Source organism: Arachis stenosperma, chromosome 5 (assembly GCF_014773155.1).
Source record: "Arachis stenosperma cultivar V10309 chromosome 5, arast.V10309.gnm1.PFL2, whole genome shotgun sequence".
Lineage (NCBI taxonomy): Eukaryota > Viridiplantae > Streptophyta > Magnoliopsida > Fabales > Fabaceae > Arachis > Arachis stenosperma.
The window spans coordinates 140,293,949-140,312,951 of record NC_080381.1 but is presented as its reverse complement, the minus strand read 5'-3'; the positions used below and the strand labels follow the sequence as shown (position 1 = coordinate 140,312,951).

Genomic DNA, 19,003 nt, shown 5'->3' with positions numbered 1-19,003 from the left:
AATATTGATTTTCTCATTAATGATTCTTGTCATATTTATACTTTTGTGGGATAATTCATAATTCTTAAGTAGGACCTCTAGAAAATGCAAATAAATGCCTATAAAGAAGCATTGAAATTATTATAATTAATCAGATAATAATTCTTTCAAGGTTTTTGGGATACTCTTATATCAATGTAAGTTAAACTCAATTCTTACACTGTTAAGTTTTTACTAATGAAAGTTTTTACAAAAACTAATAATTGGATTCAAAATTCATGTTATAGATCATATTTATAAACTTTATGCTAATTTAAATATTGTTCGACAAATTTTTTATGCACATATAAATCAACATAATATATATAAGTAAATTATTTGATACTTTTTAATAAAATTTTGCACAAATGATAAATATAACTTGTAATTAGAATTCAATAAGTTAAACGTTTACACACATTATTAAAAAGTTAGTCAACTTTTGCATGATCTATGCTCAATGAACTTCAAATATTTTACGTTAATAATATATAGAGGTTATAGGGATAAGATATATGCATCTTATATCAGTATATAGATTGATTAGACACACTATCCGATTACTGATCTCATAAAGTGTTTTTTAATTATTACTTTATAATACCAAAATCGTCTCAAACTAGTAGACTACAATATTCTTTCATCATCAATATGCATTACATAATAGTTAATAGTAAATACATAGTAGCCAACTAGCACCAAAGAAGAGATTTAAAGGAGGATTCATCCTGTACTTAAGCATATGATATATGATATATGAACATGATCAAAGATCAATGACACTAAATTTTAGGGATAATGTTTGGCGGTGATTTATCTGTATTTATTTGGCATTATTATATAATGTCATATTATGTATTATTATGCATATTTCAACCAAACTTGATTTTCTAAGTACATACATATTCAATTCAAAAGAAATTCGGAGGACCCCAACTCGTCCTATATATTTCTTTAAATTCGTTAAAAAACAATGAAATTTTTGTGATGTAATAAATAAACCTCAAATTTCTTCTTTAAGTGTAAATATTTAATTAAATTTGGAGAGAATTAACATTACGGAGTCTAGAAAAATTGAGATGAGCTTGTTATGTACAAATTGTGTGTGCTTGCCAGCCATAAGCCAGTGCTGATCATAAATAACTTTGTTATTACCTAGTCAAATAAGTACAATATAATATTTTTTATTTTATTTTACCATTTTAAAATAACATGTAATATCTGTATTTTCAGCAAATTCAAAAAATTTCTTTTCGTGATAATAATAGTAATAATAATATATAATATAAAAATTAAAGGACAAAATATTGAAAATATAAAGATCGGACAAAGAAGTTTTGCCAACTTTAAGTTGACACAAAGGCTACCATATCCTAATATGTTCTCAAACACATTTTTAATTATAAACATAAAATAAGAACAAAAAAATGAAAGCTTCACAATAAAACAAGTATATGATAATGACCACTAAATTATTATTCTATTCAGTACTATATCACCAATACATTAATTATCCAATTGATAAGACCTGAGAATCACATCACACCTATCAATTTCAACAATAATAAAATTGACTCAACAATAACTAATTAAATTACTTGATTATTTGTTATATTAGTCTTTCATTTAGAGCTTAATTTGATATTATTGATTCTAGAAGCAAAGGCCACGTAACATAAGCATAAGATGATTGAAGAGACCAAGTCTTTTAAGTTTTAATTGGTTTCACTCATCCGAGTACGTAGACTCGGTTCTGGTATACCGTATCCGGCCCCACGTGTCAATGTCACTTGAGCACGTGACCCACTCAGCATCAAGCCCTGTCTGCCCTCCACGTGGCATAGTTTCCCAACTCCTTAACAAACATCCTAATCACTCTGACATAATTGCCCCCAAATAAGGTGGCCAATTATCCTCTCTCTCTTTCTTTCTCCCAAAATCAATGGCTCAAATCCAATATACTTATTCATTGTTATGAGTTTTGACATTGCTACATTCCAAACTACATGATGCTTTCTTTATTTGACCTTTAAAATGAGAGATTCTAATTTAGTAGAAGAAACTAATCCTAAAAATTCAAATGCAACCATAGATGTCGTTACTTAAATGCTTTTTTTTATTAAATTATAAGTGTATTGCATATTTTTACTATATAGATAGATCTGAATTATATATTTATTATTGAATTGTTTTTAAAATTTAAACTAATCATAAAATCATTTTTTCTCTAATAAATTACATAAACAGTTAGAATTTGAAAAGATATAAACTTTTAATTAGTACTTTTTATGACATTAAAATAAGAATAATATTAAATTATTTTTAAAATATTTGAGATATAAATAAGACAAAAAAACATTAAGATTATTTTGATATCTACCTTAAATATTAATAATATATAGCAATATATAATGACATAAAAAATATCAACTTTTTTTTCATCTTAATTGCTATCCTCTAAATAAAGATTCATTTTTTTTTATATATAAATTATTTGGATGTATTATTCATAGTTACGAAGAACCTGTGTGTTTCTAATTAATATGAAGTCGACTTTATTTTTTAAATTTCAAAACATAAATAGGAGATACTGAATTTTGGGAACAGGAAAATTGATGATCCGATTTGAAGAGAGCTAAATTTAAATTTTGGGTATATTTGTGATATCTATAAATACACTAAATTTCACACATTATTAAAAAATACTAATATAAATTTAATATCAAAATTAAAAAGCATTAAATAAATGCTCCATCTCCGAGAAGTCACCAAAAAAAAAAAATACTTCATCTGAGTCTAATTTTTTAATATTTTTGCCGTAAAACATTTGGAAGAATCTATGTTCTTGCCACCGTGTCCGAACCGTGTGAGCGAGATCCGTGTGTATCTTTCGAAACCTTAATTTTCACTAATCACTGAGGATCAAAAGCTAAAATCCTGTTAACCAATCATTATAATATAATTTTTAATTTTGTTAGTAATAGTATTCTTTTTGACCTTACACTTTTTCATTTTTCTATTTTTTCCAACAACCATAAAACGCGGTCCAATGATCCTCAATATAAGTATATAAGTCCCTCTCCCTCTCACTAGGGTTCCACAAGCATTTTGAATTTCTCTCTCTCTTTTTTCTGATTTTATCTATTTGTGGCAAAATCTCCAACTTTTGGTTGCATTCTCATTCCTTGTCCAATTTCTTCGTGGGTTTCAACCAAATTTTTGTTTCTTTTTCTTTTTCAATTATTGGTGTTCCCAAATTGCAATGGCTAATGGGAAACCTCTGTTTTCAAATTGAAATGATGAACCTTTTCAACATTTTCAATTCAATTTAAGATTTTGGCAATTGAGTCAGAGTCTTACGTATAAAAAGAGGTCTTGTTTTTTTTTTTTTTTCTGTTTTGTTTTAAAGAGGGAATGTCTGCAATGATGGATGATCAAGGTTCCTCTGTTATGTTTATCCGTGGAAACCAAGTTCACTCCATGGATGGTTCAAGCTTGGAGCTGGAGTTAGAAACCTTCCAGAGACAAGTCACGTTGCGGTTCCTTGAGCTGGCCGCAGTTGGAAATGATGATTTGCTTTCACTCGCATGGATGAGGAAGCTCCTTGATATCTTCATCTTATGCCAAGACGAATTGAGGATGATTTTCTTCAATCACAGGGCTCAGGTCATGAAGCCCCCAATGGACCGAATTGTTTCTGATTTCTTTGAACGCTGCGTGAAGGCCCTTGATCTCTGCAACGCCGTCCGTGACGGAATTGAACAGATTAAGCAGTGTCAGAGGCTGTTAGAGATTGTTCTATGTGCATTGGATCAAAAGAGGATCATTGGTGAGGGCCAATGCCGCCGTGCCAAGAAGGCTCTCGCTGATTTGGCTAATTGTATGTTTGATGATAAGGAATCTAGTGCTTACATGGCTCTTAGGAATAGATCCTTTGGTAGAAACACTACCACTAAGGATTTGTATCAAATTCACAATCAAAATAGTAACTACCAACACCGATCAGTGGGCCATTTTCGATCGCTCTCATGGAGCGTTTCGAGGAATTGGTCTGCTGCTAAGCAGCTCCAAGCAATTGGGAACAGCTTGTGCCCCCCTAAGAGTAATGATCTTGTGGCCACAAATGGCCTTGCTATGCCGGTTTATACGATGAGCTCGGTCCTGTTGTTTGTAATGTGGGCTCTTGTGGCTGCAATTCCATGCCAGGATCGCAGATTGCAGCTCCACATTTTGATTCCGAGACAGTTTCCTTGGTCTGCGCCGTTGCTGTCGCTCCATGAGAGGATCATGGAGGATTCCAAGAAGAAGGAGAGGAAGAATGCTTGTGGCTTGCTGAGGGAGATTCAACAGATTGAGAAATGTGCTAGGGTGATGAATGAGTTGGTTGACACTTTGCAGTTTCCATTAGCTGAGGAGAAAGGAGAGGAGGTTAGACAAAGAGTGCAAGATCTTTCACATGTTCTTGAGGCCCTCAAGGATGGATTAGACCCGTTGGAACGCCAAGTAAGGGAGGTGTTCCATGTAATTGTGCGCGGCCGAGTAGGGACTTGACTCTCTTTTCTCTTATTAGGCCAACAAGCTATGCTGAATAAAATAATCATTTGGGTTAGTTTGTTGATGTTTAACATAATGTCATAAAATAACCTGATTTTACTGAAAAGTTGTGAAGAAGTAAGAGGTGGATAGAGAGATTGTATAGGCCATATATTTGAATTGATGATCACAATGACATTGTGGTAAGGGGGAGGTTTATTGTATCTATATACCATCTAAACTGTATAGAGTTTAAGACATTTTAAAGTTGACCTTCATGGTCTGCGTTGCTTGTTTTTCCTCCCCTGTCTTTTTTGGTTTGTAATGCTGCTGTTGTATAATCTATTTTTCTACAAATATTACAAGGCTTGGTAAATACATAACACCAAAAGAACAAGTTGTAGCATTTCCAAGCATTTGTGTGCAGATAAACAATCTTCCTCATGCTCTTATTTGTACAATTTGCTTGAGTTCAAAATTGGTGTGCAATGTGAACTTCAATTTGATCTGAGTATAAGTTAAAGTAACATAAGATATTTTATCATAGCATAAAAGGAAAAATAAATTTAATTTTTGTTACCTTCTTTTAGTTCTTCTGCGATGCACAAACATAAATACTAGAGACACAAGAAGGGCTGATCCTGCTATGAACAAAGGAACAAATAGTTTCTTTGTCCTTTTTGTTTTGTCATTGTTTCCTCCACTTACATCTTCCTCTTCACATTCTCTTTGCTTCTCTACCTCTATTATGTCACACTTTTCATGACCTTCATCTGTTGTGTCTTCTTTAACCTGAGAGTTCTCAGGGCCCATGCTTGACCATAATAATTCAGGAGGCTCTTTTCTTTTGATTTCCTTTGCCAGAGGTGGTGTTTCATCTCTTTGTGGTTTATCCATTCCTTTCTTTGAAATCATTTCAATTTTTGTTGGAGGTTTCTGCATTGTTTCTGCAACTTGTTTGAATCCGTTGACCTTCTCAAACTCGGGGGTTATGTCCATTATTATTGGCTTCTTATCTATAGCAGTTTGAATTGGTTTTACCTTCTCTCTTTTGCGAAGTTGTTTGGGATCCTCTTCAGGTTCTCCTCTGTTTTCAAAATTTTGCACTCCCCTTTCTTCATGAACAATTTTTTCTGATAAGTCTTGTTTCCTCAGCAACTCTTCATCTATATCCTTTGTTATTTGATATCCTTTCTTATCAGGGTTGCCGGTGGAAATCTTGGGACATTTGGTTCCCTCCTGATTATCTTCGAAGCCTTGATTTTCTGGGATATGTGCTTGAAAAGATTCAACTCGTTCATCTTCCGAGGGATCCACCGACTCAACTGACTTTCTGTAGGTTGTGTCAGTGTTTTTCTTTAGTAATTCATCAATAGCATTTTCTGGTGTTCTGTTTTCTTCATCTGTAGATTGCTGACTTAGTTTTGTGTCTTCTGTGCCATAGTCATGTTGCTTTTTGCCTGTTGATTCTTGCACATACTCTTTTGTTTTTGGTGATTTCCATTCAATAATTTGCTCTTTCAATTTGGGAGGTTCTGCTTCATTCTCAGCCGTTTCTGATTTTCTCTGATGCTCCTTCACTTGTGTTCTTTTTCTTAACTCTGCGGCATATTTAACTTCATCATTTTCTTCAGAAATGGTCTTTTTAATTTCTTCCCTGTTCCCAAGCTTCTTATCTTCAAGGTTTTGAACCAAGCATTTCTCTGTTTCATGTGTTGCTTCCAAATCTTTTTCGGTTTCCTTCCTTCCAGTTGTTGAGCCTGCATTTGATGCATATTGTTCTTTGGCTTCGGGCATCTTTCTCCCTATGATCTCTGCTGCTCCAATTTCTTTGCAAACATCTTGTTGATCTTTGTCATCAAATTTACTTTTGGATTGCTCAATTTCTTGCATTTTCTCCTCATTTTTTTCTCCCTTTTGAAATTCGTCTTTTCTAGTCTCCTGCTCGCTTTTCTTTAGGAGTTCTTCTAGAGGAACTTCTGGCTTCAAAACTTCCCTATGCTTGGATTCTTGCTCCTTCCTTCCGATTGAATTTCGCAAATCATTTGTATGATATTCCTTTTGTGATTTTGGAGATGGTTCATGTTTCTTTTTGCAGTCTTCTTGTAATGTACATTCTTCAACCTCAAATTGTTGAGTTGTTGGAAACCTTGGCTTAGCCATTTGATCTTCTATGGCTGCAGCTGCTTCAGTTCTTTCTTTCTTATAAGTGCACTGATCTGCACTTTCTGCTTCTTTTGCTTTCTTTGACTTTACGATATCTTGGTTCACACTTTGATTTCTTGATTCACAAGCTTCCTTCCTTTGATTTTCTTGAGATAACAGCTCAGTGTCATGTTTCTTTTCACTCCCTTGTTCAGTCTTTTTAACTCCCATATTTAATACTTTCGCATCTCTTTCATCAGTTCCTACAAGAAATGCTTTTGGATTTTTTTCCTTGGCTACTTCTTGAAAAGTCTTGGTTATTCTTTCACTATCTGACTCTTGAGTTGTCTCTTTTTCTGTGGACTCAACATTTGGTCCTTCCCTTCCATTCTTCTGCAGAGGAAATTCTCTTGCTGTTGTGCTTGCTTCAAATCTTTCCTCGCTCATTGCATCATGTTGACTTTGTTGATCTTTTTCCTTAGATTGAATCTTGGGTTCCTTTGTTATATTTTCCCTCAGATCCCCACTGGCTTCAACTTGTGTCTTTTCATGTTTCTCCCCTGCTTCTTTCTCCACAAATTGTTGTATTGTTGCACCCTTATTGTTGACATCTTTAGGTTCCTCCATCTTTTCCCCACTCTGCTGTTTGATGAACTCTTCTTTTGCTTCCTTTGCTTCTTCAATTGTTGCCATGCTTAGTTCAAGCATTCGCTTATTCATTTCCAGCACACATTGTTGATCTTTTTCCTTAATTTGAATCTCAGGCTCTTTTGTTCCTTTCATAGTTGTTTCATCTTGTATCTTTTCATGTTTCTCTCCTTTCACCTTCTTCATAGGCGGCTCAAGTTTCGCACCATCTTCGGCATCTTCTGTCTCCCCCACCTTTGCCTCACGCTTCTGCTTGACCAGCTCTTCTTTTACTTCTCCTGCATCTTTTATTTCGGCCATGCTTGCTTCAAAGCCTCCTTTACCCGTCGATTCTTGTAGAATTTGTTCACTTTCCTTAGTTTGAATATCAGGATCATCTATTTCTTGCTGAAATGTATCCCTTGTCAAGTCTCTCCTTAAACCTTCATTTGCTTCAGCTTCAATCTTTCCATTTTTCTCTCCATTCACTTTCTTAACAGACTGTTCAATTTTCGCACCCTCTTCTTTGAAATGTTTAGTTTTCCCTCCCTCCGGAAGCTCTTGTGTTTCGCTTCCATGTAGTCCTCTTTCATGAGTATTCTCTTTCACACTTGGTAGATCCCTTGACTTCATTTTTGGCACTCTAACTTGTTCATTTCTGTCCCTACTTATGTCTTCCTCAACAACCTTATTTGCTTCAAACTTCATCCTTATAGATCCCTCTTCTTTCAATTTCACTACACCACCATATCCAGGTTTTTCATTCTCTCCTAGGGCCATTGCCTCTGCCACCTTCTTGGGAACCTTTTCCTGCATTGCATCGAATACTCCTTCGACAACAATGTCCGGCAGATATGATCGATCTTTGACCTTTCTTTTATTGTCAGACTCCTCATCTTCCTTTCTTGAGGTCTCATTTAAGGTATTTTCCTCAATACTCCTGTTAGCTTTCTCTGTTCTCTGTTCACATTCATCATCACCATCGACAGTTTCATTCTTAGGCCTTTTCATGTCCTTCTTGATGGTCTCTTCAAAACTTTCAGTTTTGTCCAGTTCTGATGTTCTTGTTTCTTCAAATCTTTCCATACTAATAACTTCCTCAACACCTTCAGTTTCAGACTTAAGTTCTTCAAATTCTTTCTCTAACCTCTCTCCATGCTTCTCCTGAGAAAATCCATTGGCCTTATCAAGCATCTTTTCAACATTAGCTTCTTTCATTTGTTGAACCGCAGACTCTTCAGAAAATTCTCGACTTGAATCTCCTATGCTCTGTGGAATATGATCTCCTACATTTTGCTCTGAATCTGATTCCTTCATTGCTTCATGTTCTATCTTTTTGGATAACACTTCTTCCTTCTCCATAACGCTTTCACTGTCCTCCATTTCTTGAACTTCAGGTTCTCTGAATCCCCTTTCACTTGTCTCCCCAGTGCTATTGAAAATGTGATCAGCTTCACTTTTCTCTAATTCTGATCTCTCTCCATCAGATTCATCTTCCTTGACCTCTTCAATCCTAGCCCCACAAATCCCTTTCAAGGATTTCGGCATTACAATCTTCAATATTGATTCCTCTTCATCAAACTTCGCTTTGATCCGATCCAAAATCACCCCTTCAGGAATTTTGAAGGCCTTATTGAACTGTGTAATCTCAACATCTTTCTTGAGCATTACCCACCCCATCATCATCATTTCCTGAATTGGCTTCTCTCCACTAATTGATATCTTACTACCATCTTCACTAATCTTTATGTCAATATTATTCCTCTTATAACCTGTGTTTTAATTGATGCTTCTCAATTCAAATAGTACATTACATACTGAATGAAATGGCAAGAAACTAAATAAACAAAAAGAAAGATTATGAAATCTTTTGGACTAACCTTTAAGATGAGCAATGAGGATGAACATGGTGTTTGTTTCTCTAGACTCGAAAACCGGTCCAGTTCGATCCTTGGCTAACTGATACTGAGAGATGGAGGTAATGTCATCTCTTGTTTTAGTGATTTTGAGTCCTAATTCAAGCTCCATATTTGTTGCTGCTATAATATTTTCTTACAAGGGCATGCATAAGATTGAATATTTAAACCAGAAATAGAAGAAATGATACTTCTATTGTGTAGTTAGTATTAATACATGGGAAAAGTATATATTCTTTTCTTGCACCTACAATGCATCAAGGAAAAGCCTAACATTACATGATTCTGATATGATTAAAGTTGAACCATTTTACTTTTATTTTATTGATTAAAGTGAAAACTAATTTGGTAGCTTCTGTTTTATGTGTATCTTCCAATATAATCATTTAATTCTTAATTAGTATACCACCCTCTGGTTTTCTATTCTCAATTACAAGTGTATTTGACGACATGAATGGAATTTGGAAAAAGCAATGATATCTATCATACATCATCATATGTCTCCTATATATATAGTTTCAACTAAAAGACAAAATCATACTATTTTACACAATTAGAATTTTGGCATATTTATAGCATATTCTTATTTATAGTGGTACATGGATACATATGAAATAGGAACTAGTGTAGTAGTAAAGTTCATGTAACACTACATTGAAACTAAGTTTCATAACTAACTTTCCATTTATAACCAACCAAACAGTCCTCCGTTCACGGATAGGTTTAACATATAGATCAGATCAAATCAAGAACATGCATTATTAGCCTTTATCAATTATATTGCATGTGCCGCCATGTGTATGTAATGCATATGTGATTGTTAGATTGAGGCATTGTGATTCATATGATCTTCAATGCACATGAAGAATTGCAGATAATAAGAATTTGCCGTTACTACTTACCTTGTACGATTTAAAAAGATATTTAGTTAAGAAGACAAGTGAATTAATCATTCAATCAACTTAAATTAGTTTTTATAGTCTGTATTTATATATTTTATTTTGTAATTTTAATTCTGAACTAAAAGACATAAATCTATTTACTTCTTTTGAATTTTAGCCATCATTTCCAAATTTGTTATCATGAATTTGATTAATTTTTAAACCTATATATATATATATATATGTTATAAATTGTTGAAAAAACAATCATGTTTTATACTAAAAATGAGGATAATTTAAATTCAATCTGTTTCTGTAGGGGCAAAAACTTAAATTTAGTTAATTTAGTGTAAGAAAAACTGAATAATTAATTTTCAAAAGTTTTTTAAAATGCCGAGTTAGGTGATTTTTGACTCTGTTTTACTTAACTCAAAAAAGCATATCTGATATGTAGATTGCTCTGGAAGAATCTTCAGTCAACAAAGGTAAAGAAAGCCTCTTGATTCCTCAACAAACTGGGGTATATTGTAAAATACCAGATGCTTAAATCATAATTTGTTATTTATTGATTTTGTAAGTTTGCATAACATGGCATCTTGTAGATTATTGCCTCATCGATAAACAATCGCTGTCCTCGTCGTTCCGAAATTCAGAGACAGTGAGAGTATGTGGTTAAACAGCAATACAGCATGATTCTTATTTTAAATCTAATACTCTGTTTAGCAACGATACCAAATTTTAGGGATAACTAGAGGAAACTCTATCTGCTCATTCAAATGTTCCAGTTTTTTACATTCATAGTTGAAAGGGAAATCATACTTTAATGCAAAAGCAAAATAAAACAAAATTCTCTAGTAGCTTCTTCCGGAAGAACTTGCCAACACTTTATTTACAACATAATTAAGTGTCTCTGTTGACTCATTCGCTCCTAGTTCTCTTTTCTTGTTTGACATCATTCTTCTGATTCTGACGGCCTATAAAAAAAAATAAGCACAGATTAGACATGAAAAAAGAAATAACTTAAAACCCCTCACCACAAGAATAGGCTTCAGGAAGCAAGACAGTGATCAGTTATTCCATAAGCATTGATAAATGCAAACAGCCAAAACCCGCATCTGATTGCAACTTGATTTATAATGCATCTTGCTAGGTATTTTTAATTAATCACAAAGCAATGAAGACTATGAGGAATAACATAGTACAAACCTTAGAAGAATAGTTACATACCATTTTTCTTCTTCTTATCCTTATCCTTAATCTCACTGGGGACTGGCACGAGACTCTCTGTGTATACAATGTAGCTTGTTCTGGACGACATAGATATCGGACGAGCTTTAACATGTGCCAGATGATGATCGTAAGAAATTCTGTGTTGGAGGAGCTCTCCTCTGACATTATATTTGGCCAACCTTAAGTAGGGATCTATAGGTAACAGAACCGAATCTTGTGCAACAATGTCACTACCATTGGATAAGCATAGAGGCGCAACATCTCCACGAGGAATCTGATAGAAAGTCCAAGATGAATGCACTTTGTATTCTTTCATCACCCATATGTTAGTTTTTTTGGGATCATTAGAATACAAGGCCAGGCACCCTCCTAGTAGGACGAGATGAGTGCCAAAGATATAACCCATCACTTGTTCAGGCATAGATATGATTGAGAAACTTCTTTCCTTCAAATCAAATATAAGAATACTATAAAATCTAAAAGACGCCCAATGAATAGCGCCATTCAAGAAGAACCCACGAGATTGCCAGTTGCTAGTACCCAAGGGTTTGGAGAGTGCAAAATCAAGATTAGTCCATGAATTGGTTCTCAAAGACAAGCAATCAAAGTGCTCTTGGTCATTCTTATCCTGAGAAGCTACAACAACTAAGTAGTCATCTTGTAAAGCATCATAACCAAATCCATACAAACACGCAATATCGGGAAACATAAAGTACTTGCGACGACTACGAGAAACAATGTGAGAGTAGGAAACTTTTTTGCTGGATCCAATTAGTGGGTTCCATACGATTAAAAAATGCGGGGCACGGTGTAAGAGAACAAGCCCTCTGCAGGAGCACATAACTTTAAAATCAAAAGGTGTGTTCATCTTGAAAGGGAGAGATACCTCTTTTACTGCAGTGTGGCGGTGAAATACTGCCTCAATGTCAACGGAAAAGGCATTGGAGTAGTCATATATGAAGAGGCATACATGGGTGGGTGCGGCAGAGAGGTGAAGATGCGATTTTGCAAAATCGGGATCGGAAATGAGAGTGTTCCAAAGCTTCGAAACGCACTTGAGGCGACCGAGATCTTTGACAGGAACCCTAAGTAGGATTCTGTGAATCAGCTCAAGAGGGAGAATGTCGTGAATGCTCTTGCTCTTGTGATTCTCATTCTGCTGTTGCTTCTTCTTCATGGTCGATTGCTGTTTTGGTTTGTTCCCTTTGTGCTTCCGCTTCTTCTTATCCATGCTTGGAAATTGAAATGAAATGCATTGCGTTGAGAAGTGAAAACAGAGGACCCAGGGAACGCAAGAAGTATTTTTTTATTTTTTTAAAAAGTTATTTAACATTTAGATCTTATTTAGAGCAAATTACATAAATAAAACGGATGAGAGAAAGTATTACATAAATACAACATTTTAAAAAATTAGACGCAATTCGGACACTCTAACACGGAACCTGAATACACGTACTCCAGTGCACACTGTAGGGTATCGCGATTTATATAGTACACCAACTCCTTCATAATTCGTTATAGGGTCCCGCAGAATACGCTTTGGGCTTATCTGTTCATAAACCGCTACAGGATGTAGCGATTTATGTATTTGTAGCTTCTGAAAATAATCCGCCATAAAATCTAGCGGATTACGTGTAATCGAAAACCGAGTTAAGGTGTCGTGAGTTACATGTAATTAGTTTTGTTGTATTTGCATCTGATTTTTTATAGTTTAAAAATTTTGTTGCATTTTTTAGAATATTATATTTGCGTAACATTTTTTTCTACTTATTTTATTTATGTAAATTACTTTTATATTTATTTTTTTTAAATATTAAAAGTATTTTTAATTTTATTTGGTTAAAAAATAATTTTTTAATTAAGTAACATAAAAGACATATTTAAAAAATAAAACTTGTATGATTTTTTATTCTTAAAAACTTCTAAACTATATTCATAATTATACAAAGACAAGACATTCTTATTGCAATTACATATAACTAAAAAAAATTACAATTGTGATGGAAATAGGAAAAGAAAAAATTTTAGAATTAAAATAAAACTCATAATTGACTATAAACAATAAAAAAATAATGCTCTAAAATTAATCTAAACAGAAAAAAAAAAAGTACTTAAAAAATATGCTACTAAATAAAATTGAGTCTTAAAAAGTATTTTTGCTTTGATGCTAAAGGAGAAAATCTTGAGAGAATATATAGTAAAAAAATTGGTAAAATAATAAAATAAAAAAATTATTATTATTAAATTTGTAATTTTTATTATACGTAAATTTTATTATTTTAATTTAAAGATAGTTAAACATTTAGTTCTTTATTTTGTCCATTAAAAAAAGCTCATAATTAACCATAAAAAGTTAAAAAACAAAACTCTAAAATTAAATATGATGGGAGAAAAAAATATACTTGAAAGACGAGCTACTAGAGGAATTTAGGATTAAAAAAGTGTTTTTAACCTAAACAAGAGTAAATGTGGAGAGAAATTAGGATTAAAAAAAGTATTTTTATAATTATCAAAATTATTTATTTGGTTCCATCTTTTTGTTAAGTTATTAGAAAATTTTTAATAATAATTTTTAAATAGAAATAAATTTTTTCAATTTTTTAATTATTTTTTCAATGATAATTTTTTATTATTTAATATTTTTTTAATATTTGGTTGTCCTACTTGAAAATATATGATTACTGTTAGAGATCATATTTTACAAAAGAATTAACGAAAAAAATTGAGAGAACCAGAATGAATCCATTCCCTTCTCAAATACATACAACACAATTATCAATTTATGATTACAAAAATGGTGGGCTCATTGTTAAAGGTATTGTTATCCTGGATGCAGAACCAATGCTAATTTCATTGCAATCTAATCAAGTAAAATTTCACATGAATATAATATAGTGTTTCAGATTGCAAGCATCTAATTTTGTTTCTAATAGCAACAGGTACTCCAAAAATACCATTTTGTCCCACTAATTTTCTCTTGACTTCTGCATTGACAGGCTGTTTATGTTACCAAATGGTATGGTCATTTTGACTTTAATTCTTTAACCATGAGGATTTGATAGCAGCAGAAAAGACCTTAAAATGTAAATATAAGAAAGCATACGTTCCAGGCAAATTCCATTTCCATTTCCATTTGTTGACTTGGTGGAACGCGTTAAGCTAAGAAAAAGAGATGCAATTATAATGAAAACATAAGAAGCGAAGCAGCAGAGTAGGTGGGTACAGAACCAAACTAGTGATTATTTGATAAGTATCTGTATATTTCCCCCGCTATTTCTATCACTGATTTCACAAAGCAAAAATTGCAGATATATTACATCTGTGAAAGTGTAAGAGTCCCAATAGATCAGAATAGAAATCATCATTAATCTCATCTATCTGTCTAGTGTCTCAGATTGGCTCCGGAGTATGTCTGGAATGGTATTGTTTCTGATAAATGTGATGTTTTTTCCTTTGGCATGGTTCTACTAGACGTGGTAGGCCATAATGAAGGGCAAACTCTTGAGGAGATAATGGATCCAATTCTGAAAAGAAAGATTGCACCAGAATGTTGCCAGGTATTCACTAGTGTCATGCAGAGAGATGAGCGACCTACAATGGGCGAAGTTGAGGTATTGCTTGAGAATGCTCTCTCATTGTAGGAACAAGCTGATATTACAACCACCAATGCTGCTCACTATACTTTATTATCCACTACTTGTTTGTCCGATATATTTTCAAGTAGAATCAACTTTACACTGAGAGCTGTTAGATAAAAATTTAGTCAAATCAGTCAATAGCTCTCAATTATCAACTTCACATGAAGTTAACTCTCCTTGAGTTTTCACCATATTCTCAGGTTGTATAAGTAATGGTGATCTGACCTTTGATGCTTCAATGGAGGAAGGCTCTTTCTCGGAAGTAAGTAGTGACTAAGAGCAAGTATCAGCTGAATTTCATGTGCTTCCTTTGCTAATCCTGCTTCTGTTTCCTTCTTTTATTGATTTTGTTGTTGTTGATGTCTTCAAATAAAACTCTTAACGAGAAGGGTATATTATACATCAGATTTTGAAAATTGCCTCTGCGTCAATATAGTTCTAGCAGAATGATATGAATTTTCGACAAGTTTCACCTAAATTTGATGGATATTTTCTTTTTATTTTATTTCTGTATTTTTGCTTTCATAAGACTTTAAATTTAAATTTAGAGTAATGTTATATATCCAAGTCTTTTTATGAATTATGTCCAACCAAGTTAAATGATAAGACTTGGAATTGCAAGCTGTAACTTATTTTCGTTAAGTTAGACTAATTTGGTTGATCTTGGTTAACAAAAAGATTTGGATGTATAACATTATTTTTAAATCTATTCATGTTTTTAATTCTTTCTTTTCTAGGCTGAAAAATAATTGTGCAACTATAGGTGTAATAAATATGTAATTACGATAACATACTAACATTGATGAATATAAACATATGAACAAAAAACTAGCCGTTAGACTTTTCTCTCCATACTAGTGCGATCTTTCAAGCCTTAACCGTTTTCAGCCACCATGTCCGGCGACGGGAGGCCGGCAAGAGCTCCGGACAAAGACAACCAGTCCGAACAAGAACAAGATCTTCTCCAGAGAAGCATAAAAAAGGTAAAAAAAGGAGAAGCAGGATTTACGGAATCGTCGGTTCTTGTCCCTCGCGATGAAGATTGGATGCATCACAAAGAAGGTCAATCTGGAGAAAGATCTTACGCCGACATGGTTACAGGGAAGATATCAGATTTGGAGGACGACTCGCTTGAGGACGATTCTCGACTCTGAATCTAGAGATGAGGAGATGCAAAGCGATCAAGAAGATATCCCTGAAACAGCGAATGAAGATAGAAATAATGAGCAATCTAAAAGATCTGAGAAAAATGAAATCATAGTGGAGGACATGGGAGATGGGCTGTACAACATCATCATCAGCGAGAACACCAGAAATGAACTATTGAAGCCTTGGTGGAGATCTCTTATTGTCAAACTAATGGGAAGAAAAATTGGCTATGCTACTATGAAAAAGAGGATTGAAACCATGTGGGAAAGTTATGTAGGTATAGATGTCATAGACTTTGGTAATGAATTTTATCTTGTAAAATTCTATGCTCAGGATGACATGGATTATGCACTCTTAGTAGGCCCTTGGAAGATATACGACCATTGCCTAGCAGTGAGGTTGTGGGAACCGAACTTCAATCCGCTCTTGACCATCATTGACAAAATTACAGCATGGGTGAGATTACCAGGCTTACCCATAGAATTGTACAATGAAAGAATCCTCAGAAAAATTGGTGATTTAGTAGGAAAAACCTGCAAAGTGGACCACAATACACAACAGTTATGTAGAGGTAAATTTGCTAGATTGTATGTGGAAGTTGACCTGACTAAACTTCTGCTGGAAAAGTACATGATAAATGAAAAAATGTATCAAATAGAGTATGAAGAAATACACCAAATTTACTTCTCATGTGAAAAAATTGATCATGAACAAAAAGATTGTGTTATTTGGAAACGGAAAAAAGAGGAAGAGGCAAAACAAAACAACCATCAAGAAAATGAAGTTGAGAGACAACAAGAAAACATGAAGGAACAAGAGGAAGGAAGACTGAAAGGGTTTGGGAATGCAAAAAAGGATAATCCAAAGGGAAAGGATGTGATGGAACAACAAGATAACAACTTTGGCCCATGGATGTTGATTCAACGATAAAAAAGGGGAAAGAAAGAGGGAAACAAAGAGGGAGCCAGCACAAGTCGTAACAATGGAAAAGAAACTAGGAAGGTCAACCAGTCTAGATTTGTCATCCTTGAGATAGAAGATGAAGAGGGGATAAAGGAGAGAAAGAGGCTAGAATCGGTTGTTGAGTTAAGAAATTAACTAAATTAATTTGAATAATGCTAGGGAACCAAAAGGGTATTAGCCAAAAATCAGCCAAATATTTTTTGAGTGAATCCAAAATCTCTACGAGTTAATATATATGGATGTTTCTTCTGCTAAGTATCAGAATGTTTCTTTTTCATACTAAACAGATGTTCTTTTATATATTTTTTAAATTTTTTTGTATTACAAATGTAAATGTCTCTATTTCTTTAAGAATTTCATATTTATTTTTAAATTTTACTAAAATATAATTGGATATTTCTTTTGTTAACAATTGGGATGTTTTTTTTCATATTAAATGAATGTTTTTTTATATTTCTTGTATTGCTTCTCCAATTAATCCATACATCATTGCATTGTTTCTCTGGTCCAATGTAGTATATCTTAAACTGGTTCACTTTCAGGAACACCTTCTGGCCACATTGGTATTGTTATGTACACTGCAAACCTCTCTTTTGCTTTGATCTTACTAACCACCTTGAGTGCAATCTCAACTGGAATCAGATTTCTACAGCCACTATAACTATCTTTCTCCCACAACTGGCACCCTCCAATGAAATATTGGTTCTCAATATATATGAACTTATTGGCGCTCCTAATCGCTTCCACATAAGCCTCATGTATGCTTCTCTCAACTGTAAGCTTTCTAAACATTTGACTAGCAGATACATGATTCGGGTTTGACCAAAAGGAAGCTGAATTTTGAATCGGGCTTAATGAGGTGTTCCGTAATCCCAGGAGTGATTTTTGGGTTTTTAAAATATATTAGTCAAGGAGTGATTTCATTGAACACGGCAATTAATAACAAAAATTGAAAATTAAATAAAATTAAATTAATTAAGATTAATGTGATTTTGTTTATTTTTTGGCTGATCCCATTTTGGTTCCACATACTTTTCCTTAATTTGATGATGACAAACATTATGTTTAGTGTGTTAAACATCCAATTAGTTTTTAATTGAATTTGATTAAACATTGCAGGTCAAAGAAAAACAAAGCAACAGCCTAATAGGATGGAAAATAAAACCAACACTGGTGGGCTGTCGAAAACAAAGAAAGCCCAAAGAAAATAAAGCAAGGAATTCACTTGGGCTGATCAGGATGAAAGCCAACCCAAGCCCGAATGGAAGTTCACTCAGGCCTTCAAAGCAACGTTTACTTTTTTTTCAATTTCGATCAAAACTCAGAAAAGAGAGAGAGAGAGAGTTTCATTCTAAGTATTCACCAAAGAAGAAAGAAAGAGAAGGGTTAAACAAAAAGGTTGAGGTCTAATCACCAAAATCAACCCATCTTAGGCTAAGGCAAAGGCCAAAGGTAACTTATTTTCTCTTGGATGCATATTGCTTTCTTCTCCTCTTCCCCAACTCTCTGCCACTCCAAATTAGGATAAATGAAGAAAGTAATCTCTATTAAACTCTGCTGCAAATCTTCTTTTATAAGTTAGGTTCGGGTGCTTCTTCTTTCTCCCCCTATGTGATACATTATCACATAAAGGTTCTAATGACCATATCTCTCAAAATTTTGATAGCAAACATACAAGCCTTACAAATCTTGATTCATATGTCGTAGAGTGAATGGAGGTTTTGGCCTGCAAACGTGACCAACCACCATGAAGTGCTCTGAATAATATTCAAGTTCGGATCCTAGAATATTCATCATTCGTTTTGTACACATTAGATGTGCCGAATATTAAGTGTTATTATTTATTGAGAAGTACTAGTTAGTTAACTAATAAGTTAGCAGCTAACATTTCAATCAATAATAT

The 19,003-nt window shown here is 33.6% G+C and overlaps 4 protein-coding genes across 5 annotated transcripts; 2 read left to right on the top strand and 2 right to left on the bottom strand.

The window, feature by feature from the left end:
* The first annotated feature begins 3,124 nt into the window (after positions 1-3,124).
* Positions 3,125-4,852, top strand: LOC130982265 (protein ROH1-like). The gene has a single exon (XM_057906202.1). The coding sequence runs from the start codon at positions 3,433-3,435 to the stop codon at positions 4,567-4,569; it is 1,137 nt and encodes a 378-aa protein (XP_057762185.1). The 5' UTR covers positions 3,125-3,432; the 3' UTR covers positions 4,570-4,852.
* Positions 4,853-5,127: 275 nt separating this feature from the next.
* Positions 5,128-9,395, bottom strand: LOC130981565 (uncharacterized). The gene is made up of 2 exons (XM_057905149.1): positions 9,204-9,395; positions 5,128-9,095 (listed from the first exon to the last, which is right to left on the bottom strand). Exons 1-2 carry the CDS (start codon positions 9,349-9,351, stop codon positions 5,128-5,130), a joined length of 4,116 nt encoding a protein of 1,371 aa, XP_057761132.1. The 5' UTR covers positions 9,352-9,395.
* Positions 9,396-10,574: 1,179 nt separating this feature from the next.
* Positions 10,575-12,666, bottom strand: LOC130982263 (F-box protein CPR1-like). 2 transcript variants are annotated; one of them, XM_057906201.1, is made up of 3 exons: positions 12,237-12,666; positions 11,348-11,978; positions 10,575-11,094 (listed from the first exon to the last, which is right to left on the bottom strand). In XM_057906201.1, exons 1-3 carry the CDS (start codon positions 12,579-12,581, stop codon positions 11,039-11,041), a joined length of 1,032 nt encoding a protein of 343 aa, XP_057762184.1. In that variant the 5' UTR covers positions 12,582-12,666; the 3' UTR covers positions 10,575-11,038. The 2 variants fall into 2 exon arrangements, with proteins under 2 accessions (XP_057762184.1, XP_057762183.1); XM_057906200.1 differs by having other exon boundaries at positions 10,576-11,094; positions 11,348-12,666.
* Positions 12,667-14,606: 1,940 nt separating this feature from the next.
* LOC130982262 (uncharacterized) lies at positions 14,607-17,253 on the top strand. The gene is made up of 4 exons (XM_057906199.1): positions 14,607-14,679; positions 14,822-14,961; positions 15,189-15,250; positions 15,877-17,253. The coding sequence occupies exon 4, from the start codon at positions 16,024-16,026 to the stop codon at positions 17,065-17,067; it is 1,044 nt and encodes a 347-aa protein (XP_057762182.1). The 5' UTR covers positions 14,607-14,679; positions 14,822-14,961; positions 15,189-15,250; positions 15,877-16,023; the 3' UTR covers positions 17,068-17,253.
* Positions 17,254-19,003: the final 1,750 nt, after the last annotated feature.

Bases quoted from the DNA above. Each gene is read 5' to 3' on its own strand.
- LOC130982265 (XM_057906202.1), top strand. From the start codon at position 3,433: ATGTCTGCAATGATGGATGATCAAGGTTCCTCTGTTATGTTTATCCGT.
- LOC130981565 (XM_057905149.1), bottom strand. From the start codon at position 9,351: ATGGAGCTTGAATTAGGACTCAAAATCACTAAAACAAGAGATGACATT. The intron at 9,096-9,203 runs GTTAGTCCAAAA...ATTAAAACACAG, and splicing joins CCTCATTGCTCATCTTAAAG to GTTATAAGAGGAATAATATT.
- LOC130982262 (XM_057906199.1), top strand. From the start codon at position 16,024: ATGAAGATTGGATGCATCACAAAGAAGGTCAATCTGGAGAAAGATCTT.
- LOC130982263 (XM_057906200.1), bottom strand. From the start codon at position 12,581: ATGGATAAGAAGAAGCGGAAGCACAAAGGGAACAAACCAAAACAGCAA. The intron at 11,095-11,347 runs GTATGTAACTAT...TTTTTTTTATAG, and splicing joins GGATAAGAAGAAGAAAAATG to GCCGTCAGAATCAGAAGAAT.